Source organism: Amphiura filiformis, chromosome 20, assembly GCF_039555335.1.
Source record: "Amphiura filiformis chromosome 20, Afil_fr2py, whole genome shotgun sequence".
Lineage (NCBI taxonomy): Eukaryota > Metazoa > Echinodermata > Ophiuroidea > Amphilepidida > Amphiuridae > Amphiura > Amphiura filiformis.
Window position 1 is genome coordinate 7,877,699 of NC_092647.1, and position 24,956 is coordinate 7,902,654.

Sequence of the window (24,956 nt, forward strand, 5' to 3'; positions counted from 1 at the left end):
ATCTGTCGGAACCACGCTTTGAAATGTATTTTCAATATAATTGAAATTAAATGTTATTGTATTTGATGCATCGCCGACTCTTCATAAATATATAAATGTATTGTTATTATTACACATCATGTATATAGTGTAGTTTTCTTCACAATTTGACCTACGGCATATTTTTCCCCAAGAAAACTTAAAGTACATAAATGTTTGAAATAAGACCAAACACGCGCCGATATTATTTTAATGAAATTTACTGGCCAATATAAGCGTGGATTCATTTGGTAGACTGGTGCAATTATTACTAGTCTGTGTTGATGCATTAAGATTACTATCAATCCAGAAAAGGATGTCATATTTGGATGATTGGGGTCACGCTGCCATAAGGGCTTATAGAGATATGGGAAATCAGACCATTAACGCTGAGATGGATTTTCAGATAAATGGATTGCTCGAATGTCATCACGTATTATACTATGTTTAGCACAAATAATCTGACTGGCTTAAGTGTGTCATTTAAAGCGTCGGCACTCTTTAATTGAGTGGTTGAATGGGGAGGGGATGAATATGGAATATGGTGGTAAGAGTGAGGCGAGATGTTGTCCTTATGATGTGCCTTATGTTGTCTACTTTTTTATTTATCACAGAATCATAATATCACATTACAAAACAATGATGTGCGTGTGGAGATGGGATGTATTGGGGCGTGTATGTGGTCGTTTCGTACATAGCCTACACATACATATTCCCGACTTTCTTTCTCCCTCACTGATGTTGCATTGTAAAAGCCATATTGAACTAAACATCATCAACTTGATGGAGGTCCAAAATCTGGAAAACGTACAATACAATTACACTTGCGAGTGCATGTGATGTATGGATTAAAGCCATATTAATGCATGATTTGTTCCGCAGTGACGCTCTAAATTTTCTCGAATTTCTGCTTTTTGCACGATTATAATGCCCAATGGTGTACTAGAATACCATGTGAAAGACTAAGCCTGTAGTGCTCTAATTAGGGTATAAGTTTTTATATTACATCCGGAGATCTTCGGTTTTATTCCGCATTCACCGATTAAGTGATGGCTAAACACATCGCGTACATGTTTATTATTGAATCATTGAATCAGTGACGTATAAAATGTGTGCATATCGCTATTTGTCTTACGTCTTGTTCGTTCGTCACAGCTGCGTGAACCTACGCCAATATGCATGATAATAAGACAGGCATTGTAGGCGCTGGAATGAAATAAAAATTTTCTTCGTTTTTCCTCATTTATTTGGCTCGAAATTAAAAGGGGATAATGAGATCAGTAACAAATAACATGTAAATAGGAATCTATTCTTTATGCAAATCACACATGGCTTTAAACTATGTTGCCAGTATAAGGCGATGAAAACAGATTTTGCGTTTGGTTTTTTTTAGCTGTATGAAATTTTGTGAAGATATCGATGATTTTATAATCTAAACTGACCTAAAAAAGAAACTTATATTTTTTTACAACTTGCGAATCACAAGGTCATATCTTAAAATAGTGTCAATCAAAATGAACCAAAATTACACACAGGATTACTTTAATACTCTACTCAAAACGCATGTTAGTAACCAAGCAGTTGTCCAACTGACACAACAGCAAAATGCACTGTCATGGGACAGCTTCCTGGAAGTTCCCCACTTTCTCAGCCCAACATTTGGCACCCAGCACAAAAAATCTGTGAGAATGCACACAAGATCCTTGCACAGATGATAAAACGGTGCTGCATGCTTTCTGCTTTTCATACACTTTTTTCATGAAACAGGGCTGGGCTGTGAATGTGGTCCAGAAAGCAGTTCCATGTCAGTGCATTTTGCTGTTGTGTCAGTTGGATAACTGCTTGGTTACTGACATGTATTAAGAGTTATTATAAGTTTCTTGTTGAGCTCAGTTTATATTAATTATGCCTAAATGATCAACAGTTTATAATTGTCCTTTCAGTCCAATCGTCACGTCTTGACTGTCATTGACTAGGTATTATTCATGCACAACTAATTCTCGCTTATATCATGTCATGCTATATTTTCCGATGATTGATGGACATGAATATGATTTAACACGGCAGCTTCCATTACAGGGGAAATATCAGGATATTGAAAGTTTTGCATAAAATGCATTCAGGCTGACATTGTGGTACTAATTCATTCGAACAATTTTATATGAGGCAAATTATGTATGGCGATGTCATTTCCTAGAGGGCACTGTTTTGGAAGGAAGTTCATAAAGGTGTAGAAAGAAAGTAAAGTGACTGAAGAGTTCATAATCAGATAACAGGAATCTTTTTTTTTTCGTGGAGATTATTATCACATATAAAATATTACATCTACAATCGATTGAAGTAATTTGAATTACAGCAGTGTTTCTTATTCTGGGAAACGCACATGATCTCACACCACCAAAAAAGCCCCATAGAGACGTGTACTAAATTTGCCTTAAAGAAACATAATTTTTACTTCACAGAAACGTCATGATGATGATCATGATGATGGTTGACGACAATGATGAGGATATTGTTATTGATGTTATGGGATAATGATGGCGACAACGGTAATGATGAATTGAGTCTCTATTTATCATGATTATACATTGCTAGACGGTAGTTTGTGTTTGTGCATGTTGTGGGTTTTACAGCCACTTTTCTTTCATATTCTGACTAGTTCGTTGCAGGGACTTAAGAACTACTAACCGGGTGTCATCGACCGCATCATCGAATGTAGTCAGATGTGTTTCTTTACTCATGGATGCTTGCTTATGAATTCTACATTCCGTTTTAATATTCAAACAAAAGTGGCTGCGGGCTGAGGCTTCTCCATTCTTTAGCGAAAACACATTGGAATAACTCACATGACATTTTGTGCATACGTGTTAGAAACATTGTCCCAATTATCAAGACGGTATCGCTAATTTCATAGATCAATCGCCTCATAATTTGCCATTACATTTTAACCAATAAGCGAGACCGTACTTTCCAACGCAACGAGAACACCCTGGGTCATTCCTCAGCGAGCATTCGCTTGTTATTAGCGTTCGAACTATTAAGTCTGGCTTTGACATTAATTCATGATATTTTCCCCTGCCAAGTCACTTGGGAAATTTGTGAGCATATTGGATGTAGTTCCGTTTATTATTTTGTTTCGGTACTTCATCATCATTGAGACAACCGATACAGGGCACGAGTAGAGCGTTGAGAAGCGTTCAAGTGCTGGTGGTCATCTTCAATTTTACTGGCCCGCAGCAGAAACAGAAATCAGACAAAAATACTATAATGAATATTTATATCATCAACTCCATTACAACCATCACCATCTTCATCAGACCGAATTTTAAATTGAAGTACAATTTGAAATACTTCGATAGATAGATAAATTCTAGCATAAAGTCATATTATTAAATGCTCGGATAGTGTTTTTGAATATGTTAAAGAATTTATTGTAGATGACGATCGTAATATGAATTTGGGTAGTGATCATAGTATTTTATTAATGAAGTGTGCTTCTAAGAAACCAGTAACTTATAACCATGATCAAAATCAGAAAAATCGTATTATATGGGATATTAGTCCAGACCAAGACTGGTCTGATTTGTAGAATGAAATCTCTTGTAATTTTTCGGATTGGAATATTGACCATTTAGATGACATGGACTCTATTTGGCACTCTTGGAAAGATAAAGTTATTCAAGCAGCAACAAAAACCATCGGTAGCCGTAAAATAAATTCAAAACTGCGTAATTGGTGGGATAAAGATATTGATAAATGTATTAAAGATCGCAAAGAGGCTAATAGAAAACATAGAATTTGGTGTAAGGGTGATAAGAACGATAAAGAACTAGGTCAAGATCTTTGGAATACTACCAAACAAAGAGGCACCATGTGAAATCAATCATCAAAGAAAAGATCATGCATAAACGTGTTGAGAAATCGATCAAGGTTGCCAATGAGGGAGGTCCCCATTGTCGCAATTTCTGGCAATCACTTCGTGGAAACAAACCTAAGCAGGATATCTATTCTTTGAAAGATCCAGGTACTAATGAGATTATTCACGATAATAACAAAATGAAATAATGTGTATTATATTATTGGCGTACTCTTGGTAAAATGAATAGGGAACTTAAAGATTGTAATAATGACGTATCGACTCGTAATGTTAAAAAGATGGTAAATCAATATAGGATTCAAAATAATCCTGTTAATGATAATCAACTTCATACACTTGAGATAACTTATGAAATGGTATATGATGCTATAAAGAAGTCTAAGAATAATAAGTCACCAGGTATTGATTGTATTTCAAATGAACTTTTAAAAAATGGTGGCAGTTGTTTAATAAATTCTTTACTTAAATTCTTTAAAAAGATTGCTGCAACAAATATAATTCCAAAAGAATGGAATATAGGTGTTATCATTCCTATTTTCAAAAAAGGAGACCACAAAGATCTCAATAATTATAGGGGGATAACGTTAACGTCCTGCATTTCGAAAATCTTTAATAGAATTATTGCAAATGAAATTTCTCTCTTTCTGGATAAAGATAATATACTTTCGGAAGTCCAGGGAGGTTTTAGAAAAGATTACAGGTGTGAAGACCATATATTTACCATTCAGAGTATTGCAGCTACAAGACTTGCTGAGGGTAAACCTACCTATATGGCCTTCCTGGACTTTCGTAAGGCATTTGACACAGTATGGAGGGATGGACTCCTTTATTCCGCATGGAATATTGGCATTAGAGGAAATGTTTGGAAGCTCATTGATGCTTTGTACAGAAATGTTCAATCAATGGTAAAATTTGGCAATATTCATACCGATTTTTTCGAGATCGAAGGTGTTAAACAAGGATGTGTACTTTCTCCAATTTTATTCTGTATCTATATAAATGAATTCACAAAGTTACTCGAGCATCATAAATTAGGGGTAAATATTTGTAATGTCCGAACTGGTAGCCTCTTTTGGGCTGACGATATTGTACTTATTGCAAATAGCGATCATGAACTACAAAGGATGTTAGATCTTGCGGCTAACTTTGCTAACGCGTGGAGACTAAGCTTTAATCATAGTAAATCCAATGTATTGATTGTTGGCAAACGATCGAATCCCAATAGAATATGGAATTTGGGAGAGAGTGTTATTAATGAAGTTGACAGGTATAAGTACCTAGGTGTCACTCTCAGTAGAAACATGACAAGTCATTACCATATCGAAGAAATTATTAAAAAGGGGAATCGTATGATTGGTTATATAAAATCGATTATAGATGGCCAGGATGATTTTAAACGTGTGTATAACGGAGATCTTTTATGGAAAAATTTGGGTATCTCGAGTATTAATTATGCTGCCGCTATATGGGTACCTAATAGCCTAGATGATGCTAGAAAACTTGAGCGTCTCCATAATCAAATGGCTCGTTCAATTTTAAAAGCGCCCAGGAATACACCGATTGAATGTTTACTGGGTGATCTTGGTTGGCAACCAATCTCTGTTCTCCAAGACAAAGTACGTGTGAAATACTTTGATAGATTAAGATGTAATGTCTTTGCATCGTTGGCCAAAATTGATGTTTAATGTCACAAGCACACTTTATAATTCAACAAAGCCTAAACAACTTCGCTGGTTATCCTACTTACAAAATGTGTTTATTGAATGTGGTATGGATCATGTATTTAACGATGTTTCCGTGAGCAATGACTGGGTTAATAATTTGACTAACATTCTTTTGGATAATTCACTTCAAAATTGGTTGAAAAATGTTGCCTCTAAATCGTCCCTGATTGATTACCAACTGATTAAATCCACGCCTAGTCTCGAAGAATATCTTTTATGTAACTTTGACTTTTATGCTGCATCTCTTAAGTTCAAAGCACGTTCAAATACGTTACCGCTCAACGGTAGAACTCGTTTATGGAACAATGGAGCGGACAGTACTTGTCCTTTATGTAATAATGGAACTGAAGATATAAGACATTTCATGTTTGTATGTAAAGCACTCCAAAATATCAGAACTGCCGAATACTATAATCTTGAGTATCAACTTAATGTAAATAGCTTAGATCTTATATGGCAATTTTTATATGCAGTGATCTAAATGTAAAAACATGTCTCATGCTTGGGATTTCAAGTGAAATATTGTTTGATGTTAATAGTATCGATGTTGATTGTATGCTAAATATTTTTGATTTAACTTGTAAATCACTCCTTAAACGAGCTTGGTCTTATCGTAGTGAATGCCTCAAGTAGAGTAGATATACTTTTGTTCTCATTTACATAATCACTTGGTTGTTCAAATAACACGCCTTTACCTTTGATTTCCTATGACCCGCGAGCATCTTCTCCACCAATTCCATCCCATTGCTCTATGCCCTCGTGCGTCTTCAATTCGATAGATTCTTTGCATTGAGTGGAGAGAGGGCGTCGTTAATGAAACAGCCGAGTGATTACCCTTTTTGTCACGTTACAAAACTTTATTGTTGACCCATCGATTTTCGCTTTCTGGTGCATTGTGGGGTCCCAAAATGATATTTTTTTCATTCAATTTGCTTTGGAACACTGCAATACGCCGGAAAGACGTGGTCGATGGATCGGCAACGAAGTTCATTGATCATTTTTATTTTATTTTTGTTTTATTTTGTTGTTGTTTTTGTTTAAATTTGTTTGTTTCCTCGTATATTAATGTAAGAACGCACCGTCGGGTAGACGTGTGCCGCTGTTATAAAAGCGTTGTTCTAATAAAATTATTATTATTTATTATGCATTTCAGATACACAATTGTTATTCTGACCGTATTTGAGGTAATCAAAGTAGCAGCCTAAATATTCAGCTGTTTCCCCGATACAAGCCAATTTTCTACTGGAACTTGTCCATGCTCTATTCAATAAAATCAAGTGAGTTATATAATTGGACTATAATATCGTTATGAATTCGGCATACATCCGAATCATTTTGCCTTTTGGTAAATCCAGGTTACGCGTGAATTATTTTTGAATACACTTCTAGTGCCCGTTTCTATTCATCGTTATGTATTCTTCTCCCGTGCATTATTTTCGCGAACTACCCTACATAGCCCAAATTATATAAACCTGCACGCTAAACAATAGATTCTAGATAATACGTGCACGCTCAAATACTAGAAATACTACTTTTACATAACTATACAGTAGAGTTAGGTGGCGCTTTCGACACAGAGGTCACATAACTATATAACTGTCTGTTCGATATATATACCATCAAAAATACGAAAAAGTACGAATATACATTCTGTGGTGTTAAAATGGTATAGTTACAAACGGTGTTCTATTTTGCAAATATCATTGTCATGAATTATGATTAATGACCTCAACTAAATCAAACATCAAATGAGAATAATCGAGCTTCTATTAATTAAAAAGGGCCAAAAACAGGTGGATCATAATCATACAAGATGACATCATTGCAAAATATTCAGCATTTTACAAATGAAATACATGTAGGCCTATATCTAAAATAACATGGCCGGGCCCGGGAAACACACACTAGCGCATAATATCATGATCATGCTTTATAATACTGAACAAATTGTAAAATCCCAATGTCGTGTGTTTTAATATAAGTAGATTTTAGAACTAGAATTATAGAGCTATAAAGTCCAGTTGATATTGATATGTTTTTTTCTCTCATCTCAATTCACCGTAGTACTAGTCGGACATCAAAATCGATCGTTTCCAGGTGAACTGGTTCAGTGCTCTTTGTGTTCGGTTCGAAACCACGATATTAAATGATCACAACATAAAGTCAATTGGTTACAAACCATGCGTGAATAAGTTACTAAAGTATGACGTATGGCGCAATCGATACCATTGATAGCTAACTTATACAGGGATTGATTTTCTTTACCAGTTAAATGCTACCTAGCTGGTCAATGGCCTGACGGTGTTTTTAAAATGTAAGATATTTTCCCTAATATTAAAACTAATATAATGAACGCAGCAATTAATATTGCCTATTGTTTTAATACACTCAAAGTGTATGACGGATAATGTACTCGTGCAATGCATTCGTCAAGATAATTGCACTTGTCATGGGGTTATTGCATTTAGCTCTCGAGCCTATCGGCTCTCGAGCTAAACGCAATAACTCCACGGCGCGTGCGATTATCTTGACGAATGCATTGCACTCAGTTCATTATCCTTATCATAAGCAACATTGGTATGCTCATGCTGCCCTCTATTATCTGTTATCTATAGATTTGATCCCTTGTTCGCTAGTTCAAAAATAATTCATGCTTAACATGAATTTGCTAAAAGACGAATACGGATTCGGCTGTCTGCCGAATTAATAACAATACAATGTGGTATGGTCGGTGAAATACTGTAATCATTAGATTTATATCTATATCTATATCTATATCATACTCAACAATGTTAATTCCTGGGAGCGATTATTGGGCAGTTATTAAGACTCGAATGTTCAAAGTAAAATACGTTCACAAGTTTAACACTGCGAACCGAGCTGGATCCGATTGAACCACAGGGCGTCGGTGTACACGCGAGACATCGACACTTTTAATTGGCGGATAAAAGTATATTAAGATGTGGACAACGTGATTAAGCCGCCTGAATAACACGCTTTAGCAGTCCAGTAAGAACAATCGGTAAGGCGCTGGATTCTATTGTGTGACGGTACGAGTTGCAGCCCCGCAGGGTCATTGTGTTCTCGCCCGGTGTTCTCGTAATCTCATTGAATAGATTCATCAGGTTTGTTCAGAGTAGTTTGTTTAGTAAATAATCATTTTAGATTTGTTTGTTTGACAAACCCAAGTGAATTTTCATTCCCTACAATATTTCGTCTTACACGTCGGAGGACTTTATCAGTATACGTCGGAGGACTTCATCTGGTATGACTGATGTGGTCATGGGGAAGCCATGGAAATGCAGACGAGACACCAAGACTCTAAACAGAGAGGATGACAGTTTCCTCATAAGTCAATCCCATGTTTATGATCAACTGCTGACATATATGAAGTATGCAAAAGAGTCTAAGGAACACCGGAAACTACTCAAACTTGTTTGCCGGAAAAGTGGATCAGATGACCAAAATCAGGCATACCTAATTAAGTCCTTCGACGTGCAGGACGAAATATTGTACTGATTAAAAATACACTTGGTTTCATCGTGAAAAATCGAGCTAGCTTGAACAAGGGAATCGCCGAATAACTCCTTTCCAAATGGGCCTTATTTCGGATGTAATTGCAAGTGGTCAGTGATTTCTGTAAAGCACAATCCACCACATAGCCATTAATCTGTGCCAAAGCATAATTTATTCCATATAGGTCCTCTTTTAGATGTAATATGGTTGGACTAACAAGACACTGCAATTGTCACAAAAATTCTGGGACACGTCGAATGCGTTTATGCGTACTTGATCTGTGTTACGACAGCCCGGATTGATTCGTATCACGAAGCGCCGCATACATTGTCACATTCTGAATGCAGCCTATATCACCAATGCTATATAACACGAGATGTAAATTGGATAGGTAAATAGAAGTGGTTGCGAATTGTGTAAATCATTTAATATTTATGAAGACGATGATAATTGTGGTGATGATGAAAGTAGCGTGCTTAGCCCGCAGCTTAATATGGAATTTAGTTTACACTATCCATCTAAAAGGGTGTCTGTGCAATATTCTGGTTTTAAAAGCCTGTCATATTCCCGTTTTAAGTCAATTTTGAGTATTGGTAAGCTATAAAAGTGGGTAATAATGAATCCAACGAATGAGGACACAAAACACATCAAGGATCAATAAATGATACAAGAGGGTGCCTTGAATATATGAGGACACAAAACACATCAAGGATCAATAAATAATACAAGAGGGTACCGTGAATATACGAACAAAAATTGAGCAAGGTATACCAGCTTATGTGGGGAAACAATTAAAATACAGACTAGAAGATGGTACACAGAGGGGACAAAAACAACAAAAGTAAACAAGGTATGAAACATATTGTGCACATTAGCAGATACAATAAACCAAACAACAAATTTAGGCACAAAAACAGACAAGTTCGATAGCCAAAAATGACCAATTCCGGAGCCCACATAAGTGTCATGAAAACAGTATAAAAATATACTGGAATAAGTGATGAAAATCACTGGGTACATAAGCAGTCAAACTAAACCAAACAGTCAGAAAAAACCGACGTTTCGAGCAGATAAACTGCTCTTTTTCAGGGACAGACAACAAAATATCAAACAACGAAAACAAGTTCAAACAAGAAGCTCAAGAGTAAAATAAGCGATGTCTATCTAGTAAACAAGTTCACTATAGATTCATCAGGTTTGTAAAACATATCAATGAGCAATTTTCGCTTGACAAAACCAGTAAGTTTTTACTTATAGGGATGAGTTATTTTTATCTGTCAATAAAACAGCTTACCAATAAACTGTAGTAAACTTCAATTAGCAATTTTCGCTTGACAAAACCAGTAAGTTTTTACTTACTCTAATATTTCGTCCTACACGTCGGAGGACTTCATCAGATGTGACTATCTGATCCACTTTCCCGGGAAACTGACTTCCGGTTGTGATTGGTCTTGTCTCCAGTCTTTAAAAGTGGGTCATATACGTGACGTGACGTGAAATAAGTGCCCTTCCTCTCTATTCATGGCATCAGAACAAGAACAAACAAAGTCGGCCATATCTGATCATGTCGCTAGGGCAAATCATGTTGTCAACTGGGAGGACTCCAAGATACTTGGCAAAGAGCATATCAGAAGATCCAGAGAAGTACGAGAAGCGATGGAGATCAGAAAGAGGGGGATCTCAAAGACCATGAATGGAGAGGAAAGCACTTATTATTTCTGAAGTCACGTATATGACCCACTTTTAAAGACTGGAGACAAGACCAATCACAACCGAAAGTCAGTTTCCCGGGAAAGTGGATCAGATAGTCACATCTGATGAAGTCCTCCGACGTGTAGGACGAAATATTAGAGTAAGTAAAAACGTACTGGTTTTGTCAAGCGAAAATTGCTAATTGAAGTTTACTACAGTTTATTGGTAAGCTGTTTTATTGACAGATAAAAATAACTCATCCCTATACACCAAAATATTCCCAATTCTTGTCGACACAGTTCAATAACTTCTATAAACAATCACCTCCTACTTCAAGTATTAGTTTTTCAAAATAGAAGCAAACGTGAAATAAAGACTATTTCAAAAGAGTACATATCGTCAGGCAAGATATTTCATCGTTTTTGTTATGGGTACTTTGTAATGTATTTCACTACACGTATACTACAACTTCTTTGTAGAGGGTAATCGAAAAAGAGTGACGTTGTATTGTCGATAAAACCAATAGAAAATAGATATTGTATAATTTTACATGATAATTGGCAATTTTCTTGTCATTACTATTGTTAGAAAAGAAATAGATCGGTCACAGACGTAATAGCGTTTTTGCAACTGACAGACAACTCGATTTGATCAGAGATTTTGTTCAGCACTTAGGAGATTAGGTTCTTCAAATGGGATCTACAAACACCTTGCGGGGACCAGACAACAAGCCGTAATATGTCACAATCAGTCTAGCTAATTTCAACCAGCCTAACACTATCATGTCATACTAAATCAGAAATACCGACCGGACTAAATTATTTGCGCGAATATGTACGCGATATTTTCCCTATAGACTATATATAAGGAGAGCATATTCAAAACAATAGAGATTACACTGACTTGAGTGTGACACAGGGACATGGTTTACTTGAGGTAGGTAGGTTTATTGTATTTGTTTGACACAAAAAGAATGTTATTATTATCATGATGTCGCGGAAAATGTCCGTAAATAAGTAGGTCAGTACAATTTTCCCTAGGATTATGGTCAAGATGTTACACTGCTATATCCGGCAGGTAATCATCAATCATTGTATTTTGAAATAGGGGTGGTAATAGGTTGTTTGTTGCAAGTGAGAAGATCGTATTTTATATGTCATTAAAGGAATTTTGATTACCAAAGGTGTGTGTTTGTATCTAAGCTCTAAAATTAGAAAATATCTATCAGAGGGAGAAAAAGAATCCAAAATATTGAACAAAATCTGTTCACGTTTAACATTTTACCATTACAAGAACAGAAAGATGACCCACCACAGGTCCACGTTGAAAGATTGCTCTCTATACCTCCTATCTACATTTATTTACAAGCTAAAGGTCCGTTCATACTACCACCGCAATTGCGATGCGTTGCTTTGCGATGCCAATATATCGATTACTTTTTGCCGCAACTCAACGCAACTCGTCGCAATTCCAAGTTAAAATGTATAAGTTGCAGTACGATGCAGTGCGGCAACGCACCGCATAGCAACGCATCGCAAATGCGGTGGTAGTATGAACGGACCTTAAGAAGAGGACAGAGAAGCAGAAAGAGAAGAAGAAGTGAAGAAAGGGAGAAGAGAAATAAGAAAACTTCCAACGAAGTGTTATGTTTAAAGGTTGATGTAAGAGCGCCTGACTTTATATCAATTGTAGTGTCAAAATCTTATAAAAGAAATACTACCTTCCTTGTGTGGAAAGAAGAAAATTAAACCGACATGAATCACCGCATACATTTGAGACCGTTATACATTGCAATATGATTTACTTAGGAAAATAAGTAAGAACATCAACAAAGTCAATTTTCCTGTCGGATGTCTTATGAAAAAATGGAGCATCTCAACTTTCATCTTCTGATCATGTTTCCCCGTAACAATGTCAGGTAGGTCATGAAGAGAAACAAGGGGGATAGATTTGGTTTCATCCCGATCAAGAACTATGTAACCGTTGGAATCTAGAGAGGGCACTTTGGGGCGCTGTAATTGAAATTTTGCGGTACTACGATATCACAGTACTCGGGCGATAGATGTCATGTTACATCTGCACCCCTCAAGTAAATGTAGGGTATCTGCTTTGTTAAATACCAAGTGATGAAAAGTAGAAAGGCATTATCGGCTGTGTTATTTACTTGTAGATACAACATTTGTGTCTCAAGAGCAGACTGATACAAGAAATAGTCAAAAGGCGGGAACTGCTTTCTAATCTATAGATAATGCTTTTTTTTTACGCAGGAGGGAAATCGCGATACTCTTTATACTAACGAAATCAAATAGATTTAGTTTCATTATGATCAGGTACTATGTAACCATTGCAATCCAGAGAGGGCACTTTGGGCGCCGAAATGGACTTTTTGTGGTAGTACGATATCACAGTACTCGGGCGATAATAGATATCTTGTTACATACCTGTCCCACACGATATCTGCTTTGCTAATTATAACCGATACTTTGTTTTTAGGAAAGTAGTTATTTACTGGCAGATATTGTATGTGTTTTGGGAGCAGAACAATTTATGAATCTTTGTAAGTCAAAAGACAGAACCTATTTTGACATGTTATCCACAGATACAGCGATTGGGAGGAGAATTGCGGCACTCTTACTAACGTAATCTAATAGGGGTGTCTTCTCAAAATTCTCCTGATCGTGTTTGAACGATAGAGCTATGGAACGTGACTGCACTTTTCTTTATATTGAAATTCATTGCACTTCTTTTCCATTTTCCCATAATTCATTTGATACAGAAAACACGGATGCTAGTGAGATTTGTCCAATATGAATAACCACTACTAACCAGTACTTTTTGTAATTATTTGAATGCATTTCGTTATTATTCCAAAATATTGTCATGCTGTTCTGCTTTTGACGACTAATTTTAGCACTTAACAATGTTAAGTTAGCACACATACGCCAGCTAGGGTTAAAATTGACTGCGATAGAATGATTGCCTCGGCTCACCATCTCTATTTCGGCACCATAGACTGACACTGTCAACATAAACTGAATACCATGCTTCGCGACTGGGATAATGAAAAGACAACACAAAATCAACAAATCTGACTCACTGGAATGAAACATAAACACATCACATAAGGTAACTACCCCTTCATTACGAGATAAGAACATCTTGCATTATTTTAAAACTGAACTAGCAAAAGTTTGTTCTCCAAATTTTGATGACTCGTATTTCTTAAGAGCCGAAAATGTGTTGTCATGGATTCTGGTGATGTGTTCTGGTGATTCTGGTGATGTGTTTATGTCATTGATAACACAATGGTATCCAAATGACTGTCACAACATTCCTGGATTTCCAACGAGCTTATTGGTTGTACATTCTAAGTTGCACAAAATCAAACGTATGTGAGTATGTAATCCGGTGCAATAATGTGTTTAATTTGTGTAATTTTGCGAACATTGCTTTTCAAATTAAATGACTAACGGAGTATTTTATTGCAAATTTTGTACCTAACAACATAATTTTTTTTCAAATAGCTAACAGAAACAAATTAACACGAAAATGAACTTTTCTTTCTGTAAATCAAAAAGAGATTAAAGGGGCACTTTGTTATCTAGAACCTCTTCCCCACTTCCTCAAAAAAGTTGAAATTCTAATACCATCAGAAACCTGGGACATAAGTTGTCTAAGGTGTGCATAAGTTGTCTTGTAGATTTGGTCGTTTAATCAATGAGGTTTTGCAGTATACAGTCGTACGTAACTTAAACACCGGGCTAGAACATACATGAGAGGTTGAATCTTTAACATTGTATCAATTACTAAAAGCCACAGCAGCAAAAGTCAAAAGGCGTTTGCATCAACACCTGCTTCACATGTTGGAACATGGCCAAGTATGTAACACAATAGAGGTTATATAGCCCTAGGGGTATTTCAGTATAAGGTGGATCATGACCTCCCGGTATGACCTACACCAAAATGCATGCATATTTTAGTGACTTTGGACAGGGTGTATTATTGGCCGGGATTATTGGATGGTTCGGGTTCCGCCTTATACTGTACAGGCTATAGTTATGTTATGACAGCTCAGTACTAAATATTTTGTGATTCTAATTCAAACGGATGTAATCTATATTAAATGATCAACAGTTTATAATTCTTCTTTTAGTCCAATCGTCACGTCTTGACTGTCATGACTAGGTATTATCCATGCACCACCCATTCTCTCTTATTTCATGTCATGCTATATTATCCAATGATTGATGGACATGAATTTGATTTAACATGACAGCTTCCATTACAGGGGAAATTTCAGGATATTGAATGTTTTCCATAAAATGCATTTAGGGTGACATCGTTGTTCTAATTCATTCGGACAATTTCATATGAGGCTAATCATGTACGGGTGATGTCACTGCATAGAGAGCACTGTTTAGGAAAGAATTTCACAGAGGTGTGAGAATTTAACAAAGTCACGTGACTGAAGTGTTCATCAGGTAGCAGGGACTATTTTTTATCAGAAAGATGGGATTCTTAATATAAAATAGATAGTTTCGTTTTGTTTGATAGCTTGCAATGATGATGATAGAGACGCAATCGAAACACAACTTGAATTACAGCTGTAGGTTTTATGTTATACTGACATTTTGCTTGATATTGAAGAATCAGTTATTGCTACAACGACGCCGCCGCGCCGTCGATGATGCTCACGATGAAGATGATGATGAATTGATGATGGTGATAATGATGATGATGACGAAAAAGATCATGTTGATGATGATAACTGGTGACGGATGATGATAATTTACGATGAGGATGTTGTTAAATGTGATAACGATGATAATGAAATGGATCTCTTACGATTATATATTGGCACACGGTAGTTTGGTAGTTGTACACGTTGCAGATTTTACAGCCACGTTTCTTTCATGTTCTGACTAGTTCGTTGTTTTCTGTATGGTCTGAAGAACTACCAACCGGATGTCATCGACCCGGATCATTGAATATAGTCAGATGCTGTCAGATTTGTTCCGAGCATTATTTTGTTCATTACTCCTGGACGCTTGCTTATTAATACGGAATTCTACGTTCCGTTTTAATATTTAAACAAAAGTGCTGCCGGCTGAAGCTTATCCATTCTTTAGCGAAAACTCAATGGAATAACTCACATGACATTTTGTGCATACGTGCTAGGAACATTGTCCTAATTATCAAGACGCTATTGCTAATTTCATAGATCAATCGCCTCATATTTTTGCTTTACACTTTGACCAATAAACTAGACCGTACTTGATTTCAGCGCAAAACGGCAACGCTTAAGTTATTCGTCAGCGAACAATCGCTCGTTATTAGCGATCGAACTGTGAAGTCTGGCTTTGACATTAATTCATGATATTTTTCCCTGCCAAGTCACTTGGGAAATTTGCGAGCATATTGGATGTAGTTCCGCTTATTATTTTGTTTCGGTACTTCATCATCATTGAGACAGCCGATACAGGGCACGAGCAGGGCGTTGAGTAGCGTTCAAGTGCTGGTGGTCATCTTCATTCTTACTGGCCCGTAGCAGAAACAGAAATCAGAACAAAAGCCCATAAAAGCGCCTTAAAAGATGTATATCATCAACTCCATTACAACCATCACCATCTTTATCGTTACAAGTCACCTAACCAAAGTTGAAATCCACGACTACATTTTGAAATATTTCGATGTTTAGAGAAATTCTACTATAAAGTCATGATTTATGCATTTCAGGTTGTTAATGTGACCGAATTTGAGGTAATCAAAATGGCAGCCTAAATGTTCAAGGCCATTTGTGTAAACATTGCCTTAAGCTTGTATTGGGCCAATGCAGAAATAAATATTTCAGTTTTCAAATGTGTGTATCTAATAATTGAAATGCTGGTGAAATTTTGTACTATATAAATTTTTAGTGTGTTTTAAATCTTTAATTGTATTATAATTTGTGAAATGTTATATTTATTTAATTCAAATACTTAATGGTGAATTTCAAAAACATGCCTTCTTTGTTTTATTTTGGTCTTTCTTTTTTGCAAATTTTGAATTCTTAATTTTATATTTGATAACAGACTTTTGTATTTAAATTTGATGCGCTGTGTTGAATATTTATTTTACAATTGAAAATATGGGTTGTTTGTATATTTTAAGTTCACGATTGTGTATGCTTATAATGTATCCTATGTAATTTTTAACAAACTACTTAAACATCCACTGAATGAGTAACCCAAGCAAAACAAGAAATAAAACAAACAATCAGGTGGTTCACCAACACAAGCCATGCCGACTTATGCGTGCTATACGCCATAAATTCAATTTGGCTATACAACAATATAATAAAGTAAGTTTGTATAGTTGGTGAAAAACTGTGGTTATTAGATCCATTCATCTACACTGCCAATCTGGTCTCCCTACTAATCTGCCGCATGTAGTCAGTCTACAAATGATCAATTTCAAGACATCGTACAACCTCATAGTTCAGCTATGGTGCGGGAACCGCTATTTTTAACAGCTTAACTTCATAGTGCAGCTATGGTGCGGGAACCACTATTTTTAAGATATCTTAAACTGCCATATAATTATAATCAGTTGTAGACTATACGGCAGTTTAGTCGGGAGACCAGGTTGACACTGCATTACACTTCACTAACATTTTCGCTCCATGGAGCGATATTGTGCATCGGTTGTCCACATTACAATCACATGTGTAACACTGCGAATTGATCTGGCTCTGATTTAATGATAGGACAAACGCAAACGCAAGACACCTTTAATTTGTCGGCAAATGTATACGTCGGAAGTTATTCACATGACTAAGCAGCCCAATTAGCTTCACTTGTAAGGTGCATAAGCAGTCCCAGAACAACGCCAAATATGGATTAAAAGACCTTTGACCTTGGATGTACAACAGCATGTTATGATCTAATGGGAAACTGTCCACATCAACAAACACCATTTCTATCAAAAAGGCAACGGCCGATATAATTTGAAACCACATAAATTACTAGAGTTGGTTCTTCTCTTGGATTTGGACCAAGCTTTAGAATATCGACTGTTGCGTTTTGAAATAAAACAAACCAGAAATTTATCACCCATTGTAAAGATATGGCACATGTACCGAATACATGTACATACATTGGCTGACCTTGTGGATTTCCTGGCCCAGCCATGCTAACCACATAAGGAGATTATACGATTAACCTAGTGCAGCTATTGTCATAGCAGGGTATTATTATGTAATACTCCTGATCCATATTTGGCGTTCTCTTGGACTGATAAGGATACGATACATGATTTACCGACAAGTGACTCATTTCGGAATGCGATCATGAATTTTGAAGAAAAAACAGTTTTCACAGGCTTCGTTGGGACTCGAACCAGCGATTCTAAACTTCCTTCGATTACGCGTCTAGCGCTTTACCGCTCGGCCACCGTGGCAGTTGAACGGATGAGAGTAATGATAAAAGATAAATCTCATAATGCCATCTTTAGCCTTTTGTTTACTAAAAAGACGCGTTTTGTAAAGATAGATTAGCCGTTTTATGCATAAATAGCACGAACGTTTGGGAAGGTTTCAAACAAATAATAGACACTGATGTGATGATGAAAGCTGAAGTACTTTGGCCATATTGTCAGGAAACATGGAGGTGTAGAAAAACAGATTTTGCAAGGGGCTATGGAAGGCAAACGAGGAAGAGGACGTCCACCAACATCTTGGACTAATGACGTGAAGCTGGTTTCTAACCAGGGAATGCAAGGTGCAACGCACTTGGCATCAGATCGAGTGAGATGGCGTACTCTTGTGAAGACCACAGCAGCGCTACACAGCGCCACCTGACACAGAGAGAGAGAGAGAGAGTGATGATGAAATTGCGTAAGTCGGGAATTATCTGCGTCGCAATGTTTTGTTTTGGCTTTAGGAATTTGACCTTAAAATCTCCGACTTCATGACATTATCATTCGAAATCAGCAAAAGATATTTCAACACTATATGTCCTCATTCTTTCTCTAGAATGTTTTGTACATGTATGTGAAATAGCTTCAATATTGGTTCGCTGCATAATGGTAAAAATAGCCTTGACCTAAAAAATGGCGAGAGGTACCATATTTACGGATTGAGGCTAAATTTAAAATTGATATAAAACGTTTGTTTTTTGATCGATTACAAAAATTAATTTTTGTCGTATAAAGAAATTGTATCTGGCGTGAATTACACTACAGTTTTTATTCCTCGGGCTCTTTGACTTCTTCAAATAAAATTTTTAATGATAGATTGAATCCCCTGGCCCTCTATAATTACGCACAAAAGATCGAGTCCCCTTAATCTGGCACGTTATGGTACGAGCCACCGCATACTTATCATCACTCAGTTATCTTTAAAAACAAAAGAGCTACATGCAGCTTGAACTTAAGCGAATTTGCCTCAGCCATGAGACTCTGCTAAAGTATTGGATTCCACAAGTGGTCAAGGACTTTCTATAAAGTGATCTATGGTAATTGCGCTACATAAACCCATTTCTGTAGCAATGACCTTATGCAATTGCGCTGCATAAATCCATGCCCTTTTCGGGACAAAAGCCGGCGACGGGCCCGAATCAATACCCGCATTTTTACTATTTTTTATTTATTTTACTTATGAAATCTTTTTAGGAGATAGCAATAAATCAATGCAAAGCATTGTTTTCCATATGGGCGCTCTTTAATTTCATGCATTACAACCATTGATAACAATAGCCCAGATTGATTCGTTTATAATGCACATTATGGACGTAGAACTTGGTCAGTTCCCTCGGATCGTGATGTCCAACAGTAGAGGCGCGTAGCGCTGAGGTGTGAAGAGGTGCGTAGCGCCGACATCGAGGCGCGTCAGCGCCTGCCCAGTCAGAACTCAGATTGCTTGTACATGGTATAGTCAGACATCATAATTACTTGTGCTAGTGCATGGCAGAGGCTCTATACTAGAGCTATATGGACGCGGCTTATCATCAATGCTATATTACACGAACTCTAAATTGGATAGGTAAATAGAAGTGGTTGCGAATTGTGGAAATTATGATGAAGACGATGATGATGATGATGATGATGATGGTGGTGATGAAAGTAGCGTGCTTAGCCCGCAGCCTAATATGGCGCTGCAATTTAGTTTACATTATCCATCGAATACTAAGGGTGTTTGTGTGATATTCTGCTTTTAAAAACATATTCGAGTTTTAAGTAAATTTTTAAGAATTGGTAAGGGGTTTTTACTCATCCTATGCACCAACATAGTAATGAAACAGTTCAAAAAGTTTAGTTTTTCAAAACAGAAGCAAACGTGAAATAAAGAGTATTCAAATGAGTACAAATTATTAGTGAGGCAAATAATCAGTTATTTTAACATACCGTATGGGTTCTTAGTATGTATAAACACATACTACTACTTGCATGTAGAGTGTAACCGAAAAAGAGTGACTCAATCTTTTCAGTTACGCTCTACATTCTAGAGAGATTGGTATGTTACATACGTGCTGCGTGGACCGTGCGTTTATACGGCGTTGAAAACGGCGTTCAGTACGTATTGCTAGTCTCGGTTCTAAGCTGCATTGTGCTCATTCGTCACGAAAGAATACAAGGCGGCTGGAACAAAGATTAACATCTGACCTGGTCACTAGAGGGTGAAGCGCTTGAACTTTAATGGTCACCGGGTCTTATGTCAACTTCAACCCAGCATGCTTTTGATTTTGTTCAAAAACCAAGGTTAACATGTTGCTTAAAATTAACTGTATTTCAGTGCTTCTCAAATATTATGGCTGCCAAACAACAAATATTTTGGTAGATTAAGGACCGATGCATCCATTATATCATGACTTTACTTTCAAAATGAGACTTTTTTGTGGTGAAAATTAGGCGCGTTGCATGAACCGTCGTGACGCCGTAAAAATATCAATTTCAACGTGGACCGCGCATCTATACCGTGCGTTTGTATCAAAAAGGCAAATCGCAATCTGTTTTTTTAAACGGCCAATCTCACACGCATTACAATAGACATCTCTATACATGAACCGTGCTTATGAATGAAGTCTAATTTTCACACCTCAATGTTGCTTTATTATTATTAATGGTTTTTTTACAAACAAAACTTAGACTCTCCTTTGTAAGTTCATTATCTTTGACTTTCTTTAATATGTTTTTAAATTGACAAATTTTGTGCATTTTCAACGTCTCCACTTGTTTACTAAATACGCGACCTCACTTCGATATAACAGAAGAGTTATTTTGAATAGATCCGCGGGCAAACGATCACAGCGTTCGGAAATCGCAAGCTCTTTACTGACGTTGCATAGCCTAAAAAAAACCCCAAAATAGATATTGTATAACTCTATATGATAATCAGTAATTTTCTGGTCAAATTAATCTTAAAGAAATAGAACGGTCACAGACAAAAATTACTATTTTCGCACCATGACCATATTGACGCAGCCAGACAACTTGATATGATCAGAGATTTGTTCAGCACTTAGGAGATTACGTTGTTCAAACGGGATCTACAAACACCTTGCGGGGACCAGACAACAAGCCGTAATATGTCACAATCAGTCTAGCTAATTTCAACCAGCCTAACACTATCATGTCATAGTAAGTCTGAAATACTGACCGGACTGAATTATTTGCACAAAGATGTACGCGATATTTTCTTAATAGACTATAATATGGAGAATATAATCAAAACAATAGAGATTACACTGACCTGGGTTTGACACAGGGATATAGTGTAATTGAGGTAGGTAGGCAGAAAAGAATTTTGGGAAAGGAATCGCCGCACTCTTACTAACGAAATCAAATAGGGGTGTCTTCTCAAATTCTTCTGATCATATACATGATATAGCATCGTGTTGAAATGATAGAGCCATAAAACGTGACTGCACATTTTTGATTGAAATCCAAGCGCCCGGTTTCCTAAATTTGCAGCAATAAGAATGGATGGTAGCAAGGGTTGTCCAATATGAGGAACAACTAATACTAATATTTGAATACATTTTATTATCAATCCAACAATAGTGTAAGTCTCTTATGTGTTTAAACAAGTTTGTTTTCTTGACGAGTAATTTAGACACTTAATAATGTTGAGTTAGCACACATACGCCAGCTAGGGTTAAAATTGACTGCGATAGAATGATTGCCTCAGCTCATATCACCATCTCTATTTCGGCGCCCTAGACTGACACTGTCAACATAAACTGAATACTATGCTTCGCGACTGGGATAATGAAAAGACAACACAAAATCAACAAATCTGACTCAAAGAAATGAATTACATTGTATCGTATACCGGTATATAACACAGTGGCTGTGATTACTTCGGCGTTTCCTTGCTTTACTCACGAGCTTATTGGTTTTACATTCACAGTATGCTCAGTTGATCAAAAATTAAAATTCTATTGTTGTGTGTATTCTGGTGCGTATTAGTGCGTTCCTTAAGTTAAGTCCTCGTTGAATAGAACAGTTCATATTTCAGCGAATGAAAATATTATTTTCAATAAAGTATTCAATATATATTTTATATTATATAAATTCCTTTTTTCAACTTAATTTCATAAATCATCAGGAAACATTACAAATTGAAAAATATCTCAAATATATTTATTTTAAAAGCCACACCTATAATTGTCGAGGCGGACACCGCGCGCTATACGCTCGCGTGTCTATCGGCGTTACTATGGCAGCTCCGCGTTAGTGCAATGGAAAATGACTATTGCACTCGCGCGAAGTGGAATTAGTCTTTATGCAGCTGACCGCGAAAAATAATCAATAGTCATTGGCCAAGCAAATGACAAGAATTTCTGTTTAAGTTATAAAAATAATATTACTAAAATTTGTTGCGCTCCTTTTTCATTGACGCAGAAAATACGGATGGTGGTAAGGTTTGATATAAAATTGGATGGTTTGAACCCAATACTACAAATTAATTGGTCGAGCTATGAGTTTTAAAATATTGGACGAGACGAAGTCGAGTCCAATATTTTAAAACTCATAGCGAGACCAATTAATTTGTAGTATTGGGTGAAAAAAACCATCCAATTTTATCATTATTATGTTTTCAGAATCTTAGATTTTTTTAAACTTCAAAAAAAAAAAATTAAATTTTTTTTTCCAGATTTCAAAATTGCACTTACCTTCCAATTTGCACCAATCAGGGCGTTCAATCAAAATAACACGTACAAATGTTCGTAACACTAACGGTAAAGTCCAACACTAACGGTAAAGTCCAACTCCAACATGTAACAGTAAACTCCAATCGTAAATGTTCAATGTTAAATCCAATTCCAACACGTAGTGGTAGAAACTCCAAAAAAGTTCAATGCAAAAGTCCAATGCAAAACTCCAATGCAAAACTCGTAAAAGTTTTTAATTTAGTCAATTGTAATTAATCGTGACGCTGCAGTTGTGGAAGTTCATACTTATGTTCCTATTGTCTTGTCTGCTTGACAGCATAGTACTATTACTACTTCTGGTAGTTGTACTTATTTGTTGTTGCGGTTGCGGTAGCGCCAGCGGTGCTTGTTCTACTACTGCAGGCATGACACCGACAGGAAGATCTACGCCGCAATCGTCCATCAAACTTTGCATCTGCGAGTTTGTAAGTAATAACTCTGTCGCTTCATCAGGCTCATGCCCAGTTTTTGAATGTGGAGGTGGAGACGGCGACGGAGGTGCCCGAGAGCATGTTGCCGGCACTAATTCATTCTCACCAAGCGAACAATACAATGCATCTGATATTTTCTGCTTTTTGCATCATTCGGTCGACCAATATAAGTCCTGATGCTGGCTTCGTTTGTGTGTCCCGACACGTTGCAGATGTCCCTTGCTGCGAACCCACATTCATCAAGCCTAGTGATGCAAGTCGCTCTTAAGCTATGATTTGTGTAACGCCTCGAAAGACCTGCAGCTAATGAAATCTTAGACATGAAATTGCCTAGAGTTTTCTCACCTACTGGTGCATTTCTATACCATGGCTTTCCGCTACTTTCTGACCTAGACCGGATCGGTGCCTGGAATAATGTGTTGTTGTCTGGATGGAGCTTAGATAGGTACTTTTCAAACGATGCCACCGGACAACGTTCTGTTTTTTGTTTCATACATTCTTCCACCATCAACGCGACTCTTCATGCTGTCACCGCGTATCTTTTTAGTCATCTCATCCTTGCACTGATAGACGTAACGCCTGCCGTTGGCATCCGAAGCGATGGCAAAGTGGTCTTTTTCTAGCTTTCTCAGGTTCTCGCGTCCTCGGCGACAGATGAAAAACATTAACTCAAACCATACTTTATTTTGCAACCCTTCCGGCGTGTCTACATCAAAAACTCCTGATTCAGATTCATAAAGTTTTGTCATGTCATCTGCATCGATCGGTACGTAGTGTGTCGTGTCTCCTAGACCTTCCCTCTTCAACTTTGCTTGAGTAGCCGCAAATGAGAGGTTTGCTTGAGCGAAAACTGGTTCCGATATAATATTAACTGCTATTCCTTTCATTTTGAGGTGTCGATTCAAGCCAGCTCGTATGTTTATCAAGCTCCCGGTTTTGTATTCCTTTCCATCTGCTCGCCGAACTTCGATGTAAAACTTTCTCAATGTATCTGCCAACTGTTGCTTGCTCCACTGCTCGAAATTCGTGTCGAGGTTTCTAGCCTGCAAATAATCCCTGAAAATGTTCACTTGACCAGCAGTGCTTCTCTGAGTATTTCTGCTATCTTTCTGTTGGATTATGTCGTTTAGTTCTTGGCTATTTACTTCAGGAAAGCGATCACACGCTTCGACCTCCGCCGCCGCCTCCGCCATCTTTTTTTGCAGACGATTGATTATCTTTGCAAATTGTCTCGATAAATTAGTCTCGTTTGCACAATTTATGGTCCCCATACGATCGGTTCTAAAAATACGTATATTGGCGCAAAATTTAAAATTTAAAACGTTCTCGCTAAAAAATTGGGTATGCGAATATTAAAAACAGCCCAGGTTTTTTTTTAGCGTCCAAGTGTGTGAAAAAATCGGACGCTTCAGCTCTGTGCAAAGTATAGGGACTAAGATTCTGAAAACATAATAATGACTAATATAGTACTACTGAAGTACTACTGAAAAATCAGGACTGTTAGGAG

General features: G+C 36.9%; 2 protein-coding genes across 2 annotated transcripts in view; both read right to left on the minus strand.

The window, feature by feature from the left end:
- The window catches only part of LOC140141939 (uncharacterized), a 235,639-nt gene that overhangs the window by 2,342 nt on the left and 208,341 nt on the right, over positions 1–24,956 (minus strand). The window lies entirely within an intron of this gene.
- LOC140142932 (uncharacterized) lies at positions 5,851–24,764 on the minus strand. The gene is made up of 4 exons (XM_072164958.1): positions 23,955–24,764; positions 23,684–23,875; positions 23,265–23,540; positions 5,851–5,963 (listed from the first exon to the last, which is right to left on the minus strand). Exons 1-4 carry the CDS (start codon positions 24,718–24,720, stop codon positions 5,851–5,853), a joined length of 1,347 nt encoding a protein of 448 aa, XP_072021059.1. The 5' UTR covers positions 24,721–24,764.